The sequence below is a fragment of the Barbus barbus genome (assembly GCF_936440315.1).
Source record: "Barbus barbus genome assembly, chromosome: 7".
Taxonomy (NCBI): Eukaryota; Metazoa; Chordata; class Actinopteri; order Cypriniformes; family Cyprinidae; genus Barbus; species Barbus barbus.
Window position 1 is genome coordinate 13,484,582 of NC_136735.1, and position 23,727 is coordinate 13,508,308.

Below are 23,727 nucleotides of genomic sequence, written 5' to 3' on the forward strand. Positions count from 1 at the left end.
ATATATATATCGCGGAAATAGTCTACATTCATGCCCAGTACATGTATCAAAGGATAGAGCATTTTATTTTGATGTTGATAAAGTAAAAAAAATAGTGTTCTCTGGTGTTAGTTATTTAAATAAAATAATGTCTAGGAATATCACTCAGACACTTCAAATTGGAAATACTTAAAATGCATATTGATCATTTAATATATCATTACTAATTCATATATATAAATGTCTTGCTAACATATTAATTACAAGCAGTAGGCTGAATACAATGCTTATTAAAATGGGTGTAATAAGACGGACCTTTTTAAACAAGAGATGCATAAGCGGTGTTTATTTTGTGAAAACATACAGAATAACATTTAAGATAATAAAACTGTTTTTAATTACAGTAGTCAGAAGATCAAGTGTCAGTTTTTAAAAGGTATATAAAAACAAAAGGTTATATAAATTAATGGGACCTTTATTTTGATAGGCGATGCGGAAGTGGATTTTATTGACAGCAGTTGACAGCATCTATAAAATTGTTGGATTTGGCACACCGTACTGGCACACTGATCTTCCTATTTCTAAACTATATCAAGCAGTATCAGGCTAATATGCGGTTCCGAATTCAGCAAATTACTAAATAAATTAAGTAATAAATTAAATTTTATTTTGGCGTGAGATGTGAAAGTTGATTTTATCGTGCAGTGCAGTGGCAAATAAATATTTGTGTAAATAAACGACTTTTATTTTGACAGGTATCGCGGAAGTGGTTTTTATAGCAGAGGGGCGGTAGTCAGAGGCATACTGCGCTTCTGATAACACTGGCTATAGCTCTCATTCATAGCGGACGCTTCGCGCCGAAACACCGGAAGACAAGCCCATCCGCTTAAGCTACAGTTAACCGAAATATTGCCAATATTCATTCAGCCGGAGGAGGTGAGTGAACAAATACATTTATTTTGTTTTGCTAAATACTATAAGCGTTGAACATGCAGATCATCATCATCTTCTTCATCATCATCGTCATCACCCAGCTAACGGTACCGCAGCTAGCCAGAGGGCGTTATTATAATGTCATATATTTTTATAAATACTGTAAATAATACTGTTAAAAAAAGACTATTTTAAGAAACCCAAAACCGAAGGGCTGGAGGTGATTGTGATGAACGATCATTGTAAAATATGGCATTTACAATTAACGTAAATATTTTTGTAGATTACCTGTTATTCGTTTTTCTGTTGGCATAACGTCTGCTATTTGCTGTTCTGTTCAACTGTCGATATTTAATAAAACATTAAGTTTTGCGGTCAAATATAGAAATTGTAAATAATAAGCGCCTCTTCTGATGGCAGATGTATCGATCAATATTGGGGTCAACGTGTCATAAGATAAGACGTTCCGTGTCATAAGATAAGACATTTTGATGGTGCGTGTTTTTATTAAAATGTTTTCTGTTTTTTGTAGATGAAGTTGCGGTGGGGCTGGACGTGTGTCTTGTTGCTCTCCATCTCCATGGTAACATGGGCCCAGAAAGAAGAGCTGGATAATGATGAAGAGGAGGCAAAAGTGGAAGATGGAGATGTGGACATGGAGACAGACAGCGGAGAAAGCACTGAAGTAGACAATGTGTCTTTTGAGGTAAGTCACCACTCATTCCAAATAATAAATATTTGAGAGGGAGTAAAATCTTACTCAAAACCAAAAGCAAAATATGTATCATTAGAGTTATCCGTGATCAGTGTTCAAACTAAATAGCTTGGGTTATGAGCTATTGTAAATATTCATTATTTGACATGCATAGGTAACATACAAGACCCCAGTTCCAACAGGAGAAGTGTACTTCACTGCGACATTTGATGATGAGTCTTTGAGCAGGTTCGTGAATCTTATCAGACTTTCATTGCACAAATTATTTGAATATTCAAAAAATTAGGGAATTGTAATCCATATATGTTTGCTTTGAGATCACTCTCGAACTGTACTTCTAAACTGTTATTGACAACAGTTACATTTAGCTGATAAACGCATTAAAAAATACAGCCTTTCTGTGGTTAAACTGACCAAAAATATTGATAGCTCATTGTATGCTGATTATTGATAGCACTCCACAGATTGTTGTCCAATCAGTGATTATTTAATGATCACTATGTATTTTGAATAGGCCTGTATATTCTATTCACACTGCATGGTTTCTTCTCACTTATTGCTTAAATATGTGTTAGCTTTTTCATCTTTTATTATTTTCTGCAGCTGGCAGGTGTCTAAAACGATGAAAGAGGATGCTGATGAAGATATTGCAAAATACGACGGTTAGTTTTCCAGCATGATTTCCATTTGTGATTTTTGAGTGTTGCTTTGTGATTGTGCGATTTTAAATAATACTGAAAATATATTTTATCATGAACCCCACTTCTAACTACTGCTATCCTTTAAAAAACAAAAAAATCAAAAACATGTTTCTATATGTTTTTCATGTCTGTAGGTAAATGGGAGGTTGAGCCCCTGAAGGAAAACAAGGTGCCTGGTGATTTGGGCTTGGTTCTGAAATCTCGTGCTAAGCACCATGCCATTGCTGCTCTGCTTAACAAACCCTTCGTATTTAAGGACAAGCCCCTCATCGTACAGTGAGTGGGATTCTTAGATGCAATTTCTGTGATATGTGAAAAATAAAACTTGTGCATTCTAACAAAAACCAATCTATGCAGGTATGAGGTCAACTTTCAAGACGGAATTGACTGTGGCGGCGCTTACATCAAGCTATTGTCAGACTCAGAAGATTTAGACCTGGTATGTTCATTGACTGCTTCATGTGATCAGAACAATAAAATATAACATAAAATACAAAGTATATAGGTTTGATAGAAATTAAAATGGTAAAATACTGGATTTGAACAGCAATATGATATAAAATTGCTATTGTAAAGGAATTAAGTGATCTTGCATATTTTAGGGGAGATGTGTGTGTCTTTTGACTCACAGGAGCAGTTTCATGACCGGACACCATACAGCATCATGTTTGGGCCAGACAAATGCGGAGAAGACTATAAACTGCACTTCATCTTCAGACATAAAAACCCTCTTAATGGAGATGTGGAAGAAAAACATGCCAAACGACCAGACATTGATCTGAAGAAGATCTACATTGATAAAAAGACTCACCTCTTTACACTTGGTGTGTACACTTACTTATATTCATATAATGGAAAGCATGTGGAAACTCATTACACTATTGTTATTATTACTGTTATTATATAGATATAATAAATGTTATAATAAATAATCAAATTAATCAATTGCAATAACTGGTGGTGAAATCTAAAAAGTGTTTCACCAACCATATTATATAAGAAATGTGACATTAATGTAAAGCCATTTTTTTGTTTAACTGAAAGCAATCTTGCCTGCTTGCAATAATAATTATTCAATGGTAAATTGTTAAATAAATATTTGTACTCTCTTCTCCTTTTCTCAGTTTTAAATCCAGACAATAGCTACGAGATGTTTATAGACCAGTCCAGTGTTAGCAGGGGAAGTCTGTTGACAGATGTCGTTCCACCTGTGAATGCTCCAAAAGAGATTGACGATCCCAAAGACTCTAAGCCAGAGGACTGGGATGAGAGAGCCAAAATCCCTGACCCAGAAGCAGTCAAACCTGAAGACTGGTGAGATCTATGAATAAGTCAAAATGCAAAGAATGTACTTGGCCATTTTTTGATAGCTTGTGTCTTTTTAATTGTGTTTACTTGCCCCAAAGTTACTTGCGTAAAACAGTTCTTTGTTGTAACTATTTACTTTCACGGTTATGTATTTAATTTCATAGTCATAGTGACAGACATGGTATTCATATAAGTAGGGAACCATGTGAATTTATGAAGTCATATTATCTTTAAAAAATAGCAGCAGTGCTATGTCAAGACCCATTTTTTCTTTATCTATCTAGGGATGAGGATGCCCCAGCTAAGGTGCCTGATCCTGATGCAGTGCAGCCTGATGGTTGGTTGGATGATGAGCCAGAGTTTGTGTCTGACCCCACTGCAGAAAAGCCTGATGACTGGTGAGAAAGTCTTTCTTTTAATCCAGAGGCTTGTGGCATATCTATCTATCTATCTATCTATCTATCTATCTATCTATCTATCTATCTATCTATCTATCTATCTATCTATCTATCTATCCATGTGACCCTGGACCACAAAACCAGTATTAAGTGTCAATATTTTGAAATTGAGATTTATACATCATCTGAAAGTTGGATAAATAAGCTTTTATTGATGTATGGTTTGTTAGGATCAGACAATATTTGGCCGATATTCAACTATTTGAAAATTTGGAATCTGAGGGTGCACAAACATCAAAATACTGAGAAAGTTGTCCAAATTAAGTTCTTAGCAATGCATATTACTAATCAAAAATTAAGTTTTAATATATTTACAGTAGGAAATTTACCAAATATCTTCATGGAACATGATTTTTACTTAATATCCTAATGGATAGCATTTGGATATCCTGGGATATCCTTAATATCCTAATGGATATCATCCTAATGGAAAAATTGATCATTTTGACCCATACAATGTATTTTTGACTATTGCTACAAATATACCCCAGTGACTTAACACTGGTCTTGTGGTCCAGGGTCACATATATATATCAATAATCTATCGTCTATCAATAATCTATCTATATAATCTTTGGGATTTTGCTTTTTTTATATTCAGTCAGTGCAGTGGTCAGTTCACAACAGTGAAAGAAATTAACTTTTTCATTAAGGGGCAACATTTTCCAACTGATTTCCTGGGCATTTTATTAGTCTTTTTGTATTTTTATCAGTGAAGAAAATAAACAGATGGTCATCAGAAATTTAATGTGAAATAACCCTTTTTGAACACAGACCAGACATAGACATAAAAAAATACAAATTTGAGACACTTGGGGCTTTCTTATTTAAAAGAGAAAATTGAGAGAATTAATAAAGAGACAAATAAAGAAAGTTCAAGAAGTCTAATTCAAGAAGTCAAATTATTTGTAAAGTAATGCATTTGAACTACCTAATAGGCTAAATAACTGTCCTAACCACAACCTATAAACACACTTGAGTCAAAGCCAGGTTTTACCATGTCCTAGTGTATCTCTGTGGATGGAAACTTTGAGTTTTACTAATTTAATTTTCTAGAAGTGAATTTTCACAAAATGAACAGTATGAACATTTACCATGTGCAAACGTTCATTCCTAATTGTATGCATAAAATTGCTGTGATGATTTTGGTCTTGTCACATTCAGTTACATTGCATTTATCATATTTGCAATTCAAAATGGCAAAATTTGACATGTTGAGTAGTTCTCATCCCTGGATATTACTATTGGACGTTAAACATTTCTATTGTGACACAATTGTCAAATATGATATAGCTACACATTTTTACCGTTAAAATAGAAGCATTGTGCTGGAATTCACGCTCAGCCTTTGTGGACAGAAAAATCCCCTGAGGCAGCTCAAATGAAAAAGTCAGTTATCTTTGGTGCTGCAAATTTTGTCCAACGCCAAGTACATTATTATTATGCAGTTATTCCATTAATTATATTATACGCCTCAGTCTAGCCCCTTTTATCTGATAGTATTGGTAGACAATCATCTGTAATACACTATGTAATACCCTATGCTTTCATTTCAGCTTTATTTCATCCTTTTATAGCAACTCATCAGTAATATTCTCTTCACCCCCCTCTCTCTCAGGGATGAAGAAATGGATGGAGAATGGGAGGCTCCTCAGGTGCCAAATCCAGCATGTTCAGCTGCTCCTGGCTGTGGTGAATGGAAGCCGCCCATGATCAACAATCCTCAGTATAAGGGCAAATGGAAAGCTCCTCTCATAGACAACCTCAACTACCAGGTATTAACATCTGGAGTCTGGAAATACTGCTGAAGTGCCCATATTTTATTCAGTACAAGCAAATGTCACACCCAGCTTGTTTTAGCCCACATTTCAATTAATGAGTTGGATAGAATGACCAAAGATCTTTAAGTATCACAAAAAGATATTTATATTCAATGTCTTTGTTTACAGGGTGTGTGGAGTCCACGGAAGATTGCAAACCCTGACTACTTTGAGGATCTTCACCCGTTTAGGATGGAGTCATTCAGTGCTGTGGGTCTGGAGCTGTGGTCTATGACCTCTGACATTTACTTTGACAATTTCATTATTACCTCGGAAAAAGAAGTGGCGGACCGCTGGGCTGCAGACAGCTGGGGACTCAAAAAACTGGTGGCTAGTGCCAATGAGGTATGCCTCTGCCTCTCGCCCACGTTTTACTCTGGGCGTCATTGCTCACTGGGCTTTAGTTTGGTTGACATACTCAGACTGTTTCTTTCTATCTTAGCCTGGAGTGTTGAGTCAGTTGGCACTGGCTGCGGAAGAGAGGCCCTGGCTGTGGGTGGTTTACATCCTTACCGTTGGTTTGCCTATTGGATTGGCTGTGCTCTTCTGCTGGCCAAAGGTACGTCCTGACCCCACAGAGGAGATCCTACTGAATGCAGAATAAGACACTTGATATAGCAGGCATGGTGTACAGCTATATTTAGGCTGTCAGTGTTTTCCTGTGAATCATATAGATGTGTGGGTACAGCGTAATAATTCATTGCATAATCTGTTTTCATCACAACAGAAAGATTCTGTCCTGAATAACCATAATCAAAGCAGATAACAAGAGAAGCAGAATAAAACAAACACTCTGCCTACACATGCACAATTAACTGTACACATTTGCCTTGCATTTACATTTTACATGTATTTGTTTAACAGACTCTTTTATTCAAAGTTACTTACAAATGAGGACCACACAAATGATTCATCCTGAGGAGCACTGCTGTAACTCTGCACCAAAATGTGCTAGAACACATACAGTACAAGCTAGTGCGAGATGTTTAAAGAAACCCGTAGCTTTCCCAAATCTTTGATTTGTTTGGTTAGATTTTGTTTTGTTTCATTTCATTGCTGCCTGACAAGAACTGGTACATTCTGAGCTGGAAATTCAGTCCAATTTTTAAAGCAAGGCATTTTAGGGCTGAAATGCTGTATCAACCAATCAGCATCCAAGATGGAAATATAATTATTTTTTAGTAAGTCTTTAGAAGAGAGGTACTGTGTTCATGGCTGTACCCACTATTGAGGTCCCAGAGGTCCAGAAATAATTGCCTAATAATAGCTGTACTTTGGTGCTGCAAAGATATTGTACAGCGCAGAGCGGTATATCAGTGCTTGAAGGCGGGCATTACCGTTTCTTTTACTGAAACCGAGTGTAAATTCTAACATGATGCTTTGGTCAAAAAGTGACATTTACTTTTACATTTAGTCATTTAGCAGACACTTTTATCCAAGGACAATAGAAGCAATCAAAACCAACAAAAAAGCAACAACATGCAATTGCTATAACAAGTCTCTGTTTGCCTAAGATATAAATAAGTAAACATTTGTATATTTGACACCTGTGTTATGTTAGAAGTTTTAAATGACCAACAGCAATATCCAGAGATGGAACAACACAACCAGTACAGCTATCAGCATATGAAGCATAAGATTAACAACAACTTCTTGTGCATATTGTGCATGAATTTAATGAACTTAGTTACATTTTCCTGATAGCCTTTCTGTAAATTCACTTATCGCCCTCAGACCTAAACTAGAATGTGGTAAAACGTCTGGCTTTGAAAAGTGTGTTTATAGGATGTGGTTAGCATTTAGCCTATTTGGAAAAAAGTGTCTACAGCCTTTGTATACTGATATGTTTATGGCTGGTCTGCTCTTTTAATTTAAACAGTTCACCTAAAAATGAAAATTCTGTTGTTATTTACATATTCAAATATTGTCAAACCCAAATGCTGATTTTCATGGCCTTGTGTATTTTTTCCTTCACTGACACAGATAAAAAAATTAAAAAGACAGCTATCGTTATCCAGATTTTTGTCCTCCAGACATCTTAAAATGCACATATGTAGACCAGGGGAAATCAACATTTTTTTTTCAAGGGGCCATATACCCCTGAACTCACCAAGCAAGCTGGGTTTTTGGACCTTTCTATTTCTAATACCCTACATATGGCCGTGACTGTCATATTCAATCTCAAGTGTTGGTCACTCTGAGAATCCTGGCTCAAATGCAGTATTTGTTGTGTTGTGTGTTTGCTGTGTGATGAGATCCACTTAAACAGACTTCATTTTAGCCAGCTATTTTCTGAGCATAACACAGTTGATAAATCTGGTTTACCATGCTAACCCCATTTGATATATTGCTAAAGATTAGGGTGTTTAGGATTAGCTTGCAAGTACAAAATCCTCTTAATGTGTATTTATCATTGGTAGCATAGCAACAGGCAATCAGCGACCTGCCCTGAAGCATTATACCGGTTTGTCACCAGATATGAACAGGATGGTGCACATCTCTGTCCTCTTGGCCAACTGCTTCTAGAACATTCTCAGCTCACACGCATTTATATGTATTGCAGAAGTCGGATGATGACTATGTATACAAGAAAATCGATCAACCCAAAGCTGAACCAGAGGAGGTAGCAGAAGAAGAGGAGGAAGAAGACGAGGCGGAGAAAGGGAAAGATGAAGTTGAAGCAAAAGCAGAGGAAGATACTGAAGCTACTGGTTTGTGAAATGATTCATCCTTGTTTGCTGTTTAAGTATTTTTTGCATAGTTGTTATACAGTGGTGTGAAAAAGTGTTGGTCCCCTTCCTGATTTTTTAATTTTTTTGCATGTTTGTCACACTTTAATGTTTCAGATCAAACAAATTTAAATATTAATCAAAGATAACACAACATGCAGTTTTTGAATGAAGTTTTTAATTATGAAGGGAAAACAAAATCCAAACCCACATGGCCCTGTGTGAAAAAGTGCTTGCCCCCTAAACCTAATAACTGGTTGGGCCACCCTTAGCAGAAACAACTCCAATAAAGCGTTTGCGATAACTTGCAATGAGTCTGTTACAGCGCTGTGGAGGAATTTTGGCCCACTCATATGGGCAGAATTGTTGTAATTCAGCCACATTGGAGGGTTTTCGAGCATGAACCGCCTTTTTAAGGTCATGCTACAGCAACTCAATAGGATTCAGGTCAAGACTTTGACTAGGCCACTCCAAAGTCTTCATTTTGTTTTTCTTCAGCCATTCAGAGGTGGATTTGCTGGTGTGTTTTGGATCATTGTCCTGCTGCAGAACCCAAGTTCGCTTCAGCTTGAGGTCACGAACAGATGGCCGGACATTGTCCTTCAGGATTTTTTGGTAGACAGCTGAATTCATGTTTCCATTTATCACAGCAAGTCTTCCAGGTCCTGAAGCAGCAAAACAGCCCCAGACCATCACACTACCACCACCATATTTTACTGTTGGTATGATGTTCTTTTTCTTAAATGCTGTGTTACTTTTACGCCAGATGTAATGGGACACGCACCTTCCAAAAAGTTCAACTTTTGTCTCGTCAGTCCACAGAGTATTTTCCCAAAAGTCTTGGGGATCATCAAGATGTTTTCACACAGGGCCATGTGGGTTTGGATTTTGTTTTCCCTTCATAAAAAAAACCTTTAATTTAAAAACTGCATGTTGTGTTTACTTGTGTTATCTTTGATTAATATTTAAATTTGTTTGATGATCTAAAACATTAAAGTGTGACAAACATGCAACAAAATAAAAAAACAGGAAGGGGGCCAACACTTTTTCACACCACTGTACATAATTTCATTCTTTTCTGACTCCCTTTTCAGGTAATGTGAATGGGGAAGGGATGGACAATGACACTGGAAAAGATCATGGAGATACAGAGGAGGAGGAAGAGGCCAGTAAGCCAAATGACACGCCCTCAGAGGATGAAGTAAGCAAGTTCGCATTGACTCTTATGGTGTGTTCACACCAAACGCAAATTTAATTATTCGCAGGAGTAGATTACATACAAAGTCAATGCAAAGATGCAAATAGAGGTGAATTTGTGCCGGGTGACGCAAAATGCGCGACGCGTTTGCCACAAACACGTGATATTCGCCTTAATCGCGCCTTCTGCACAAGTTTAAAAAGTTCAACTTGAGCGGAAAACTCGCATGACGCATAAAAACTCGCAAGCCAATCAGCGAAGAGCTTATTGACACATCTAGTTGCATCAGAAAATGGAAGAGAGCATTTTTGTAGCCACCTAGGCACCCCAAAAATTATGATATAGGTATCTGGAGCATAAAATCAGTTGTAGTGATAGTTGTATTTTATTAGCATGGCTGCTGTCAATAAAAAAAAACATATGTCAGTGTATATACAATAGTAAAATGTAACACGCACATTAATGCAGGATTAATACTCATCTGCCTCTGGATGGTGCTGTGAACCCAGACACGTCAGCGTTTGGCTTTCTGGCGTATATGGGCTTCCACAACAGGTACAAAGCAGCAGTAATCTAGAGCGAGTGATGTGATGCGCATATTTGCTTTGCGTTTGGTGTGAACACACCACTAGTCCTCTACAGCCAGTAGGGTTGTAACTGTACATGTATTCATACTGAAAAGTTTTTATCTTGTGGCAGAATTGTGAGATAAAAACTTGCAGTTACCTTTTTTTAATGTTCATACAGTGGTGGAAACAGCTTCTATAGAAATCAGTGCTAACATAGAAATAACCTGCTAGAAATATTATGAATAAGTCACAGAGTGTTTGATTTAATTTTAAAGAAACACTGTGTGATTTTGCCATGTTTTGCTAGACTGAGATTTCAGTTTGCACTGATTATCTGGATCCACTGATTGTTGCTAGACTGACAGTTTTGGGTCTTTGCAGATGAAGGACGCCGATGAAGGAATTCAGAGCACAGGAGAAGAAGCTAAAGCTGTGAGAAAGAGAAGAGTACGGAAGGACTGAAAATCCAAATTTTCCCCACGTTTCTTCCTCCCTTCTCTCGTTCCTTTGCCTCTTTTTGCTGCATGCTTTTGGCAATATGCCCTTCAGCATGCAAAAAAACGGCAAACCTAGCCGCTCTCCTGAAGAGGCCATTCTTCATCCGACTGAACCTCGCCTTCCCTCTTTCAGTCTTCCATTTAGTTCTCATCGGTTACAGTTGGGATTTAGATACAAAAGTCAGACCTGCTGAGTTTTAGCTCCAAGTTTTTCCTATTTTTTTCCTTTTTAGATTACAATTCAAGTAGTACTGGGCCAGTGTTTCCCTACTAGTAAGTCTGAATACTGTGAAGGGAGATGTACAATGGATATTTTAGAAAGACGAACTAGTTTATGATCACCTCAACGTTTCTTTTTAAGTTATTTAAAAAAGGGTTCAGTTCCTTGTGAGTTAAGTTATGAGCTTTTTAACATGATCAAATCTCTCTGATCGTATTTATTGTTTGTGCTAGGAATGCAAATCAGTATTGCTTTTTTGGCATTGAAGAAAGTCGTTACGCACAGTCAGAGCTGATCTCGGTGCTGCGTCATCACTGACACTCTCTAACAGCAGACCCAGACACAAGCACACTGAAAACAGACTGACCACCATGTATGAAACCACTGAGCTTTGGAAGCAGACAGGTTGTTTTTCGAGTGCTGAACAGTTTCGTTTTTCTGCTTTGTTTTTAGGTTGTGTTCAGCCTTACAAGGACAGCCTTTTATTTACATCTTTGCAAACTGTTCATTGCTCTTGGAAATAAATATTTACTAGAAATTTATGTGCACCTTTGACATGACTTCACCAGGAACATTAGTTTGTGCAAAGTATTTTATTAAAGGCATAATTGTAACAAAATAAAACGTACACTTTCAGAACAGGCAGTACTTTACATCGGGTGCTTGCAAACATAAATTACACAAATTAATTTTTTTTCACAAAAATAATATTAAACAGATGAGTATAGTATTGTGGCAGATGCTTCAGTGTCATGTCAATAATTCATAGTAAGTGAAATTTCACAAAGAGCAGAGCATCTGTCCTCATAAATGCCGCTCAAGCAGACACTGGAGCGATCAGATCAATATCACTCAGCAGACTCAACCTCACTTCAGTCTTTGAAAGCAGTAAAAGCTAAAATCCACTTATTTCATCCATTTTAAGTCCCTCAATCCAAAGGACACGACCACTAAGCGCAAACTCTCCAACACAATGCTGCAGTTTACACTGTGAGCCGGTTTCAATCAATTGATCCTGCTCAAAAGACGTCGGGTTTGTGCGCTAGTCAGACCATAGTATGAAAGTGACTAAATGTCATTTGGTGAGTCAAAGGCCTCTTATAATGTAACCTATGAGAAGTACATTGTTTAAACCAGTGGGTCAGGAAATTACAGAAATTGCATACTTTCTGCACCAGCTGAGCAACTGTCATTAAGATAATTGCCAGTAACCCTGGTTTAAACCAGAAAAATCACATGCAGTTATGGGATGGCATGCACTTTCAAGAGAACATATCCGTGTTCAATCTTGCTGTAAATTGTAAATGTTAGTAGTGGAAAGCCAAAAAAGCTGAAATTCAGCATAATTGTATTTTTAAGAGAACCTGACTTTGGCTGTCTAGTATTTAAAAAGGTTGTGAAGTCAATGAGAGGGTCTGAGATTGATTATGTACCTGCTAAATGAATTATACAGGAGTGGTATTACACCGGCTCTGTACTTATCTGATCACAAACTGCATCATGCATCCTGTTATATCTTGTAACACAGTTAGCTGACAGGGAAAGGCAGCAGCGCAGTCCATTCAAGTATTACCCATACCATGCTGAGAGATGCATCAGGAAATTGTACGACAAAATAAATACAAAACAAACAGCGGCTTATATGTATGAGCTAGTAGTTTGAATCCCAGAAAGAAGAGATGATGGATAAAGTAGACGTGATCCACACGTTATTTCCGTTTGCTTTTGGTGTCAGTGGTCTGAAACACGCTGGAGGCAGACATGAGGTTCTCGATGTACTGCCCGAGAACCTGGTTCTCCGATTTGAGCTTAAGGTTCTCCTCTTTCACCGCATCCACACGCGCAGAGAGATCTGATGGAAACAGACAAAACACATTAGAGTGCATCACTTAGCTTTTTCCGGCAGCCATTTAGAGAGCCTGAGTGGATCAGAGGAGAATGGTTAGAGGCAAAACAGAAACATGACGGGAGTATATTCAGTTACAAAACAGCAACAGTTAACCACCAACACAACAGTTCTATATAAAATTGTACACTCAATGACTTTCAGACCTTCAAGTGTGTGCTGAAGCTCCAACACTTGGTTTATGAGTCTCGTATTCTCCTCTTGCTCAACTTGATTCTCCATATCTCCTGAAAACACACATGCACATCTGAAATTCTTCCAAAGCAACTTAAACTGAAGAAACACGCATTTTAACAACATGATATGACATATTATACCAAATTGTTGGTGATATTTACCATCAATCTCACAGTTCATGCTGCTGTACTGGTCCTCTGGTCTGAAGCACAGGACTGTCGGCTCTCCGTCAGCTGTGAGAGATATTATCAATGTGATGTAAAATATGCTTATAATACAAACAGGCAGATATGTTTTTGGGCATGTACCATAGTAATTTCGTGGTATTAGTTGGAGTACCACGCAAATACAGTGTAAACGAAGCCGTTTCATGGTCTCAGCTCATCAAGATACTGTTAGCTATTGGCTAACACAACAAACCATCGCCTGACATAAAGAAATACAGTTCACAGAAAGATAAGATCACTGTTATTTACAATACATGCTTAAAACGTAATTATATTGCTATTAGTATTAGAAACATGATATTTTAACTTAGTTTTATGAAGTTTCAATCATCATCTCCATTGGTGTTAATGCATTAAGTTACAGGCCGCTACAGCAGCCTGGGTGCTAAAAGACTTGTTAGAAACAGCTTTAAATTACCCCGATATCAAAATTCAGTTAGTTAATCAGCATCTAATAAACTTGGTAAAGAGGCAATTAATTAGGGGGAAAAAACCACCGTGAGAAAATAAACATGATCGCATGTGATAATGAAGAGCTTAAGTAAACACACACCAGAGCACTGATACAGTCACACTGTCCTACCTGATACAAGACTGAATCGATCCGCGTTATTAAAGATGCTCAAAAATTATTAAGCCTCCAAAGCTGATGTCAAGGTAAGGATACAGACCATCCTCATCGCTTCTCTGTTTCTCTCTCGCATGCACTCACTACCCAAAAGCACCGACAGAGGGAGACAAAGCTCTCTATAAATATGAAGCTATGCACAAAGCAATATCATGCTGGTTACTGCATACTGCCTTCTATTTTTTAAAGAATAGTATATGAGAAAGATTGCAGTATGCAACTTAATAAACATTTCTCCTTATTGGAATAATTTTTGTTACAATTGAATTTAAAACATTCATATGATAGTATGCTACTTTGCTGTCACATAACCTCATAGAATCATTCTAATACTAATTATAAATAATTCTGGTAAAATTTGTCCCCTAAACTAAAACACAATAAAACCAAACAGCTAAACATTCAAATATTAGGAACCACCTACATAATGATGAAAGATTTTGATGAATTGTATTCTTAAAAGGATATTTTTCTCATAAATGTTAGGATGAGGAAAGATATGTGTGTTAGCAATGCATCACTTACAATATTTGTGTTTTTTATGTTATTTTGTTTCATATATGTTTTTAATATTTACATTTTGTGGTTTATAATAGGTAGCAAGTGTGACAACCAGCTCCAGTCTGTACTCACCAACAGAACTAAGGTCATAAAGGTTTGCAAACTACATGAGGGTGAGTAAATGATGACCAATTTTTTCATTTTCAGGTGAACTATCCCTTTAAAATGACCGCTCAGAGTAGATGTGAGTCATCTGAAATATGCAGCCTTTGTTCTACTTACTGACTGCTCTGGCGGTAGCTATTCACACATGCTTATACTGTATGTGAGCTCGTCTCTGCACAGTCCCTGTACACAAGCACACACCTACTGCCTCTTCTGCAGGTTTCTGACATGTGTTGACACAATGCCTCTCCATTCATTCCTGTATTTGGACAAGAAAACCACATGCTGCACAGCACTAAAGCATTTAGATCCTTATGTTATTGCACTTATTGCCTACTGCTGAAAGAATATACTTAATGCATCATTTAAAAAATGAAAGTGAAATAATTCTGGTACTTAATATTAGTTGTCTTTATGTAAACAAGATAATGTTGATGACGACGATGATGATGATCATGATAATAATAATAATAATAATAATAGGGTGTATGTACTTATTGAGTTCATGTTGTGTTACTTTTGCGGCTGTTGAGGTGGGGTAGGGTAAGATTTGGGCAGGTTTGGTGGTATGGATGGGTTTAATGTTTGGCTATGGTCAACCATGCAATTATTGATCCAACTACAGAAATGTATACCTATATTATTACATGTTTTATTATTTTTAAATATAACTACAGTGTAAAAACGTGTGTACACAGTAAGGGCATTGTATAAAATTATTAATATAAATGTTAGTAGTACATCATTTTTAAAGACAATATGAAGTGGTCAGTGATACATCAGTATCACTGAGATACTGCTTTAGTTTTTGTATCCAGAGCAGTTTTTCTTTTTTTCTCTCCAGAAATACTGTTGATGTTATTGCATTGGAATAAAACTTAATGACATTTCTCATGTTAAGCTCTGCTCTGGGTATATGTTCACTACTGTACACTTGGATGGGTTAAATGCAGAGCACAAATTCCGAGTGTGGGTCACCATACTTGGCCACAAACCACTTCTCTTTCCTTTCCCTTTCATACAAGGTACAACATTTACATTTATTCATTTAGCTGACGCTTTTATCCAAAGCGACTTACAATTGCTATATATGTCAGAGGTCGCACGCCTCTGGAGCAACTAGGGGTTAAGTGTCTTGCTCAGGGACACATTGGTGTCTCACAGTGGATTCGAACCCGGGTCTCTCATACCAAAGGCATGTGTCTTATCCACTGCGCCACCTTTTTTTCCCCCCCACCTTTGTGGTGTTCCTGATCAAAAATGACCAGCCTACAAAAAAATTTCTTATGAGCTTCTTGTTATGCCATATTATTACCAAATATTGAATTCAATCTTTTTATTAACTTGTTTTTTTTGTTTGTTTTTTTTTTCAATTAGCATAGGTTTTATATTATTTTTTGGAATGTATTGATCATAGGCTTTATTGATCTGAGCTTATTTACCTCAGTTTTTGAGTGAACATTGCCTTGCCAAAATTTGACCACAAATACAGTTTTTTTTTTTTTTCACACACAACAGCTGAGGTGCATAACCTCGGATCAGTGAGGCCTATGACCAAAAATTATAAAAAAGCAATACAAAATCTGTGCTAACTGAAAGAAAACAAGTTGACCAAAAGATTGAATGCAAGATTTGGTGTTAATATACTCTACCATAATGAGAGTGCATAATGTGCACCTGTGTGCTTCTATTCATGTACATTTCCCAGTTCTATCACTGAACTGTTTCCCGTTTCAGATCAGCTTTAAGACAAGACAAGGCAAGTCTTACCTGAATCATCAGCTAGGGAGATGTTAGTAAAAGTCCCGTCATCTTCATCCACGTCTCCCTCCATGACTGAGAGTGTTCGCAAATGTGAGTGTAGCTTATTAGCAAAACAACAGTTAAATAAGTTAAACTAAATGTCTTTTGAAAAGTTTATTTTCTCTCTATCTAGCTCTCTCTCTTCCTGAAACTCTGTGTAGTTTGTCCGGCCTTACCCTCTCAATTATTCATTATCACCACAGTTACCAACCAGACCTGTGTGGTAACTCAGGTGACAAAGCTGAAGCAGACTTTAAGGCGACGCCTGTTGAGAGATCCAAAGTTCACTCGTTCACTTTCTCAGATTACAGTAACCCCCCACCTTCTCACCCAACTGCGCACACCTTTAACTTTCTCGCACCATCTGTCTCATTTCATCTGTGCTACAGTGTGACACATTAACTAAAGGAAGTGTCTGATGGCCTCACACAAACAAAACCACATGGCAGTGCTTAACTACATCGACTTGATTGGTTTGCACTTTGATCAGTGTTGTAAAAAGCCTGAAGTATTACTAAAAGCTACTGAAACGACTTCCTGTGATGCATTGATTGGCACTCTAGGTGCTTTCATTTAGTTTAGCTTGTTTCATTTTAAGCTCCAGGCATAAGAAATGTTGACAGGATAGTTTCTGATTCTAATAGAGTTAAACTCAAACACCTGCAACAAATACTTCTTATGCAAAGGCTGCATTTTTTAATACCATAGGTTGGCAATTCTTTATTTGTCTCAGTTCAGTGTATCTCCATGAAATGATAACAGACATGGACTTCAAATTTTGTGTGGTCTTTAAAGAATAGTTCAGACAAAAATTTAAATTTGCTGAAAATGTACTCACCAGCAGACCATTCAAGATATATATGAGTTTGTTACTTCATCAGAATAGATGTGGAGAAATGTAGCATTACACCACTTGCACTAATGGTCATCTGCAGTGAATGGGTGCCTTCAGAATGAGAGTCTGATAAAAACATAAAGCAATCCGTATGACTCTGATCCATCAAGTAACGTACAACCCAAATTTCGGAAATGTTGGGACGCTTTTTAAATTTGAATAAAATGAAAACTAAAAGACTTTCAAATCCCATGAGCCAATATTTTATTCACAATAGAACATAGAAAACATAATAAATGTTTAAAAGGAGAAATTTTACACTTTTATCCACTAAATGAGCTTATTTCAAATTTGATGCCTGCTACAGGTCTCAGAAAAGTTGTCACGGGGGCAACAAAGGGCTGAAAAAGCAAGAAATTTTGAAAAGATTCAGCTGGGAGAACATCTAGCAACTAATTAAGTTAATTGACATCAGGTCTGTAACATGATTACCTATAAAAGGGATGTCTTAGAGAGGCAGAGTCTCTCAGAAGTAATGATGGGCAGAGGCTCTCCAATCTGTCAAAGAGTGCGTAAAACGATTGTGGAATACTTTAAAGGGGTCATCGGATGCTCATTTTCCACAAGTTGATATGATTCTTTAGGGTCTTAATGAAATGTCTATAACATAATTTGGTTAAAATTTCTCAACGGTAGTGTAAAAAACACCTTTTGTACCATGTTAAAATCAGCTCTGTTTTTAGCAAGCCATTTTAGTCCATGTTGCTTTAAATGCTAATGAGCTCTGCTGACCCCGCCCCTCTCTTCCGTGGGGTGACGAGCAGTACTGTATGCAAAACTGGCTAACTAGCACATTATTAGGAAAGGCGATTTGCAACAATTCATAAAAAACCCTTATACTCACTTCTTGTGTAGATGAAGCTGGATCGCGAATGATTTGCACGAACATAGACACATTTAGGCAGATCGGCATCGCTGCATTCCCTTCAAAAGGAAAGTAAAGTTAATCCTCTGCGTCTTCAGTGGCTCAGATGTCGGGAGTTAATGACTGCTATATTCATTATTACATCCAGGGTTTGAAATTAACACCCGCCAACCCGCCAAATGCGGGTAAAAATCAGCTGTGGCAGGTAACGCTGTCAAATCACTAGCCAATTAGGCGATTACTTTTCATAAGTCATGTTCACTCATTAACGTCTTGGGGAAGTTCATGCAAGCCAAGTCTGCGCAGGTTTATTAAGTTTAGCACAAATACTGAACTCATGAGACATTCCATGTCCCTCTAAGCTGCATTAGCATGTGTACATCTAAATGCCACTTCAGATGCATCTTCTGTAAAGATTAATTTTCTTGATACTGATTTCATTTGTTTACTAACAGCCTAAATGTATTATTATTATAATTGACTAATTAAATATAAGAATTTGACTCAAGAATATCAAAAGCTTTAGGAGTCAGCTGTCCACAGTAGTCCATAAGATATCAGCACAATAACACACTCAGCAAAATATTGTCTAATTATCTTTATCGATAAAGATATTTGTCAATATCGCACACCCCTAGCAACAGTCGCTTTGTCACGTCCAGTGTAGAGAGCCTCAAGCTGTTAGTTTATTTCCCTTTTTTTTTTTGGCTAGTAGAAGTTATGAATGGTCGGTAACTTAAAAAATTAGTAGAAAAATTCAGTAGCCCCTCACTGCAGAACAAAGATCCAGGGGGCGGGGTTGGATCCACATCCAGGGGGTGGAGATGGTAGGTTTAGGGGTGGAGATGGGTAGGTTTAGAGGTGGGGATGGGTGGGTTTTGGGATCAGGGGGTGGAGACGGGTAGGTTTAGGTCTATGTAAGGTGGGAGGAGTTGGATCTAGAGCACACCCTGGATCTTGTGTTCTGTAGTGAGGAAATTGGTGAGTGAAAAAGTTCATTTCAATCCCTGATTACATCCAACATGAGATGGCAGATGCTGAAATCACAGCGAGCGTCAGGCGCGCTTCAGTGTATGTAGGGGAGAGCGGAGCACAAAGTAACACTTTTTGACTTTCTCAAATAGTGTAAATCCACTTAGTGTTCAGAGTATAATTATTTTATTATTCACAGTTATATCACACTTGTCTAGTACAAATATGTCGCTTTGTTTCATAAATACAGTGTATACGTTTTTCTTTATTTACCTTCAAAAATTGGAAGTGAAATGTGACAACATACCCCATAGGTGGGGTACATTGTAACAGCTGAGGGGCACGTTGTAACATGACCATATGACACCCTAAAATGTTATCTGATCTTATGAAAAAAATATACAAGATAAACTAAAATATTTTGTCAATAAAATAAAATTATTATTTATTTGAAATAAAATAATGGCGTTTTTTAATAATTAAAAGTAATCTGATTTTTGAGTTTGACAATGAACATATTGCAACCATGCCTGGGACGGCCCATATAAACGAGCCAAAATGCTTTCCATGTCTTGAAATAATAATTTCTGAATATTAAACAACGATTGTCAGTCTTTATTCACCTGTTTCTCGTTGTTTCTCATTAAAATGTATTAAAGTAAATAGTGTGAATTACATCGCTAATGTTATAGAATAGCATGGCATTGCAGATTGTAACGCACTGTAACTTACCCCATCTGCACAACTTTAATTTAAAACCGGTTAGTGTCTTCTGCTAGTTATGGAAGCATTAAAAAACTATCTAAACTAATAAATAACAGATTGGAGAATAAAATAATAGCAGATGTCTCGTTTTAAATTAGTAATAAAAACTGAGATTAAAAATTTACTTAAGCCAGAAATATAATTTTACTATGGTAAAATAAATGTTCAGCCATATCTTCAAAAGACTTTCTAATTTTGGCGTACTTTTTTTATCTATATAATGTTGATATGGTAACTAGTAAATACTGTAAATTTGGTTATGCTAGCATGTGTGGAAATATTTAAAAAACATGTGTTACAACTAACCCCGTGTTACTTTGTGCCCCACGCTCCCCTAGTAAAAAAAAACGCGTGTCTGCTCCATTCATTCATTATGAGACACACAGAACAACTTTTGCGGCTTAATATTTACAGAGACTAGTACATGTCACGATTTGATTTAAGTGTAATGACCTACTTTTGATTAATTCATCCAAACTTTTTCAAATTCCGTGACATTCCGTGCTAAACAGTAAATTCCGTTTTTATAACTGGATTCTGAGATTCCATCTGCGTTTTCTACATCGCAGAAATCATAGGGCCTTATGCGTCAAGAACCGGGTTGACCGGGTACTCGGTACCACCGGTACTTGAAAAAACCTGGTACCGTGACGTTTTAATTTTTTTAGTACCAACTTGGTACCGAAGTACCGGGTCTTTTGACAACGCTAATTATAGGATGGATGTGTACACATCCATCCTATCCAATTTGTTAAGTGAATTTTGCATCCAATGACCCCTTTAAAAACAACATTCCTCAACATCAAATTGCAAAAGCTTTGCAAATCTCATCATCTGCAGTGCATAACATCATCAAAAGATTCAGAGAAACTGGAGAAATCTTTGTGTGTAAGGGACAAGGCTGAATACCTTTGTTGGATGCCCGTGGTCTTCAGGCCCTCAGACGACACTGCATCACTCATCGGCATGATTCTGTTATTGACATTATTAAATGGGCCCAGGCATACTTCCAGAAACCACTGTCGGTAAACACAATCCACCATGCCATCTGCAGATGCCAACTAAAGCTCTATCATGCAAAAAGCCATACGTGAACATGGTCCAGAAGCGCCATTGTGTCCTGTGGGCCAAGGCTAATTTAAAATGGACTGTTTCAAAGTGACAAAGTGTTCTATGGTCAGACGAGTCCAAATTTGACATTCTTGTTGGAAATAACGAATGCCGTGTCCTCCAGGCTAAAGAGGAGGGAGACCTTCCAGCTTGTTATCAGCGTTCAGTTCAAAAGCCAGCATTTCTGATGGTATGGGGGTGCATAAGTGCATAAGGTATGGGCAGTTTGCATGTTTTGGAAGGCACTATGAATGCTGAAAGGTATATAAAGGTTTTAGAGTAACATATGCTCTCATCGACGTCTATTTCAGGGAAGGCCTTGTGTATTTCAGCAGGACAATGCAAAACCGCATACTGCAGCTATTACAACAGCATGGCTTTGTAGTAGAAGAGTCTGTGTGCTGAATTGGTCTGCCTGCCGTCCAGATCTTTCACATATAGAGAATATTTGGCGCATTATTAAATGAAAAATACGTCAAAGACGACCAAGAACTCTTCAGCAGCTGGAAACCTATATCAAGCAAGAATGGGATCACATTCCAACACTAAAACTCCAGAAACTCATAATCTCGATGCCCAGACAACTTCAAACTGTTTTGAAAAGAAGAGGAGATGCTACACCATGGTAAACATGCCCCGTCCCAACTATTTTGAGACCTGTAGCAGGCATACAATTTGAAATGAGCTCATTTTGTGCGTAAAGTTATAACATTTCTCAAACATTTGTTATGCTATATATGCTCTATTGTGAATAAAATATTGGTTGCTTTTGACTAAAATACTGGTCCTTTATCAATAAAGTTATTTTGTCTGAATCAGGAAAGAAATATGCTCAAATCAAGCACCGTTTACAAGCGAAAACAGACCAGAATATTTCTAAACAAATATGTCAATTGATTTTGATATGAGAGGACAACAGGGGATATACTTTTTCACTGGAGGAATCAATTTTGGATTATAAACTCGTACTCCTTGTGTATTATTGTGATTACTTGTGTATTATTGTGATGTTTTTATCATCTGTTTTGGACTCGTTCTGACGGCATCCATTCACTGCAGAGGATCCACTGGTGAGCAAGTGATGTAATCTGATGTGATCTGAAACAAACTCATCTATATCTTGGATGGCTTGAGGGTGAGTAGATTTTCAGCAAATTTTCATTTTTTGGTAGAATGTTCATTTAATGAGAGAAATTGACAAGCTCTAGTGAGAATGTAAATAATTTTAATAGTGCTTATACAGACAAAGCAGATAAGATTAAACACACATCCAAGACAGCACTCTGTAAATGTACCAGAGAATAATTGAGATTAAAGCCTTAAAAACCAAACTCACATCTATCATCTATCTATATCTAAATATATACACTCTCCTCCAAAAGTATTGGGACAGTGAGGCGAATTCCTTTATTTTTGCTGTAGACTGAAAATATTTGGGTTTGACATCAGATTTACATGTCAGCTTTCATTTCCAGGTATTTACATCTGGATCTGACACACAACTTAGAAGATATCACAGTTATGCAAAAAAGTGCTGCTGGGGTGTAAAAAATCCATTAATGGGTGCTCTTTGGATGCGGGATTCTTTCGTATCATCAAAAAACTCATAAATCCAAGGCACTCGTGTAGTGTCAAAAAATGAAAAAGCCTTTATTCACATGGCTTTAGAATTTAAAAACAACACATTTGTGCACCGACGCGTTGCGGCTAACTCGCCTTCATCAGGGTGTCAATTTATAAACACACACAGAGTTCATTTAAGCAATCAGTTCATCACATGATGTAGTCATCGGAAAAGGTATCGAAGCAACAATAAGAGAATTACTTATCGTAATCATAATCAATAAATTCAAATCAATTCAAAACACTGTAACAAATATTGAAGTGGGGGAAAAAAAAACATTATATATAAATTTCAAAGTAATCTTATTTAAAGGAAACAAGGAAATCAGTTACAAAAAATGAGAAAAATCAAATTCTCCATTTAAACCTGGAAATTGTGTTGCTTTCAAAGCAACAATCCTATCTCCTCTTCTTATTGACCTCGGAATATGTTCTATACCCACTATATTCAATGTACTGGGGTTACCATGAATTTGATCTCTATAATGTAAGGCCATGGGATATTGAGGATTACAGATTCGTATAGCATTCTTATGTTCTGCTAATCTCAGTTTTAATTTCCTTTTAGTCATCCCTATATAAAAACAACCACATGGACACTCCAACCTATACACAAATGAAGTCAATAAGAAGAGGAGATAGGATAAAAAGTTTACAGAGAGAGTGCCTTGGATTTATGAGTTTTTAGAAGATATCACCTTTTGTTTGAACCCACCCATTTTTCATGTGAGCAAAAGTATTGGAACATGTGACTGACAGGTGTATTTTGTTGCCCAGGTGTGTCCTATCACAATGATTATTCAAACAATAACTAGCACTGAATGTCTACACTCAGTTTCAGATTTGGGTTTTGCCTGTTCAAAATGCATTTATAGTTAAGAGGTGTAACCAACATGAAAACCAGAGAGCTGTCTATGGGTGAAAAACAAGCAATTGTGAAGCTAAGAGAAGAAGGAAAATCAA

General features: G+C 37.0%; 2 protein-coding genes across 7 annotated transcripts; one reads left to right on the plus strand and one right to left on the minus strand.

Annotated features, from left to right (window-relative positions):
• Window positions 1–464: 464 nt before the first annotated feature.
• Window positions 465–11,771, plus strand: LOC306872497 (calnexin-like). 2 transcript variants are annotated; one of them, XM_079421077.1, is made up of 15 exons: window positions 465–915; window positions 1,445–1,618; window positions 1,782–1,855; window positions 2,231–2,289; window positions 2,463–2,604; window positions 2,686–2,767; window positions 2,960–3,152; window positions 3,453–3,642; window positions 3,921–4,034; window positions 5,713–5,869; window positions 6,044–6,259; window positions 6,357–6,473; window positions 8,478–8,625; window positions 9,738–9,844; window positions 10,792–11,771. In XM_079421077.1, the coding sequence occupies exons 2-15, from the start codon at window positions 1,445–1,447 to the stop codon at window positions 10,870–10,872; spliced, it is 1,854 nt and encodes a 617-aa protein (XP_079277203.1). In that variant the 5' UTR covers window positions 465–915; the 3' UTR covers window positions 10,873–11,771. The 2 variants fall into 2 exon arrangements, with proteins under 2 accessions (XP_079277203.1, XP_079277204.1); XM_079421078.1 differs by lacking the exons at window positions 9,738–9,844; window positions 10,792–11,771 and adding an exon at window positions 9,142–9,243 and having other exon boundaries at window positions 758–915.
• scoca (short coiled-coil protein a) lies at window positions 11,704–16,764 on the minus strand. Of its 5 annotated transcripts, none has more exons than XM_079421079.1 (5): window positions 14,021–14,173; window positions 13,519–13,636; window positions 13,372–13,443; window positions 13,180–13,260; window positions 11,704–12,979 (listed from the first exon to the last, which is right to left on the minus strand). In XM_079421079.1, the coding sequence occupies exons 2-5, from the start codon at window positions 13,580–13,582 to the stop codon at window positions 12,837–12,839; spliced, it is 360 nt and encodes a 119-aa protein (XP_079277205.1). In that variant the 5' UTR covers window positions 13,583–13,636; window positions 14,021–14,173; the 3' UTR covers window positions 11,704–12,836. The 5 variants fall into 5 exon arrangements, with proteins under 5 accessions (XP_079277205.1, XP_079277207.1, XP_079277206.1 ...); XM_079421081.1 differs by having other exon boundaries at window positions 11,708–12,979; window positions 13,180–13,257; window positions 14,021–14,147; XM_079421080.1 differs by lacking the exons at window positions 13,519–13,636; window positions 14,021–14,173 and adding an exon at window positions 16,502–16,764 and having other exon boundaries at window positions 11,708–12,979.
• Between the last annotated feature and the right edge of the window lie 6,963 nt (window positions 16,765–23,727).

What these genes read in the sequence shown, in the direction of transcription:
- LOC306872497 (XM_079421077.1), top strand. Translation starts at nt 1,445, where the DNA reads ATGAAGTTGCGGTGGGGCTGGACGTGTGTCTTGTTGCTCTCCATCTCC. An exon ending in GCAGTCAAACCTGAAGACTG is followed by an intron (nt 3,643 to 3,920) that starts GTGAGATCTATG and finishes TTATCTATCTAG; the next exon opens with GGATGAGGATGCCCCAGCTA. An exon ending in ACACGCCCTCAGAGGATGAA is followed by an intron (nt 9,845 to 10,791) that starts GTAAGCAAGTTC and finishes GGGTCTTTGCAG; the next exon opens with ATGAAGGACGCCGATGAAGG.
- scoca (XM_079421079.1), bottom strand. Translation starts at nt 13,582, where the DNA reads ATGAAACGGCTTCGTTTACACTGTATTTGCGTGGTACTCCAACTAATA. An exon ending in AATACCACGAAATTACTATG is followed by an intron (nt 13,444 to 13,518) that starts GTACATGCCCAA and finishes TATCTCTCACAG; the next exon opens with CTGACGGAGAGCCGACAGTC. An exon ending in GCTTCAGCACACACTTGAAG is followed by an intron (nt 12,980 to 13,179) that starts GTCTGAAAGTCA and finishes TGTTTCCATCAG; the next exon opens with ATCTCTCTGCGCGTGTGGAT.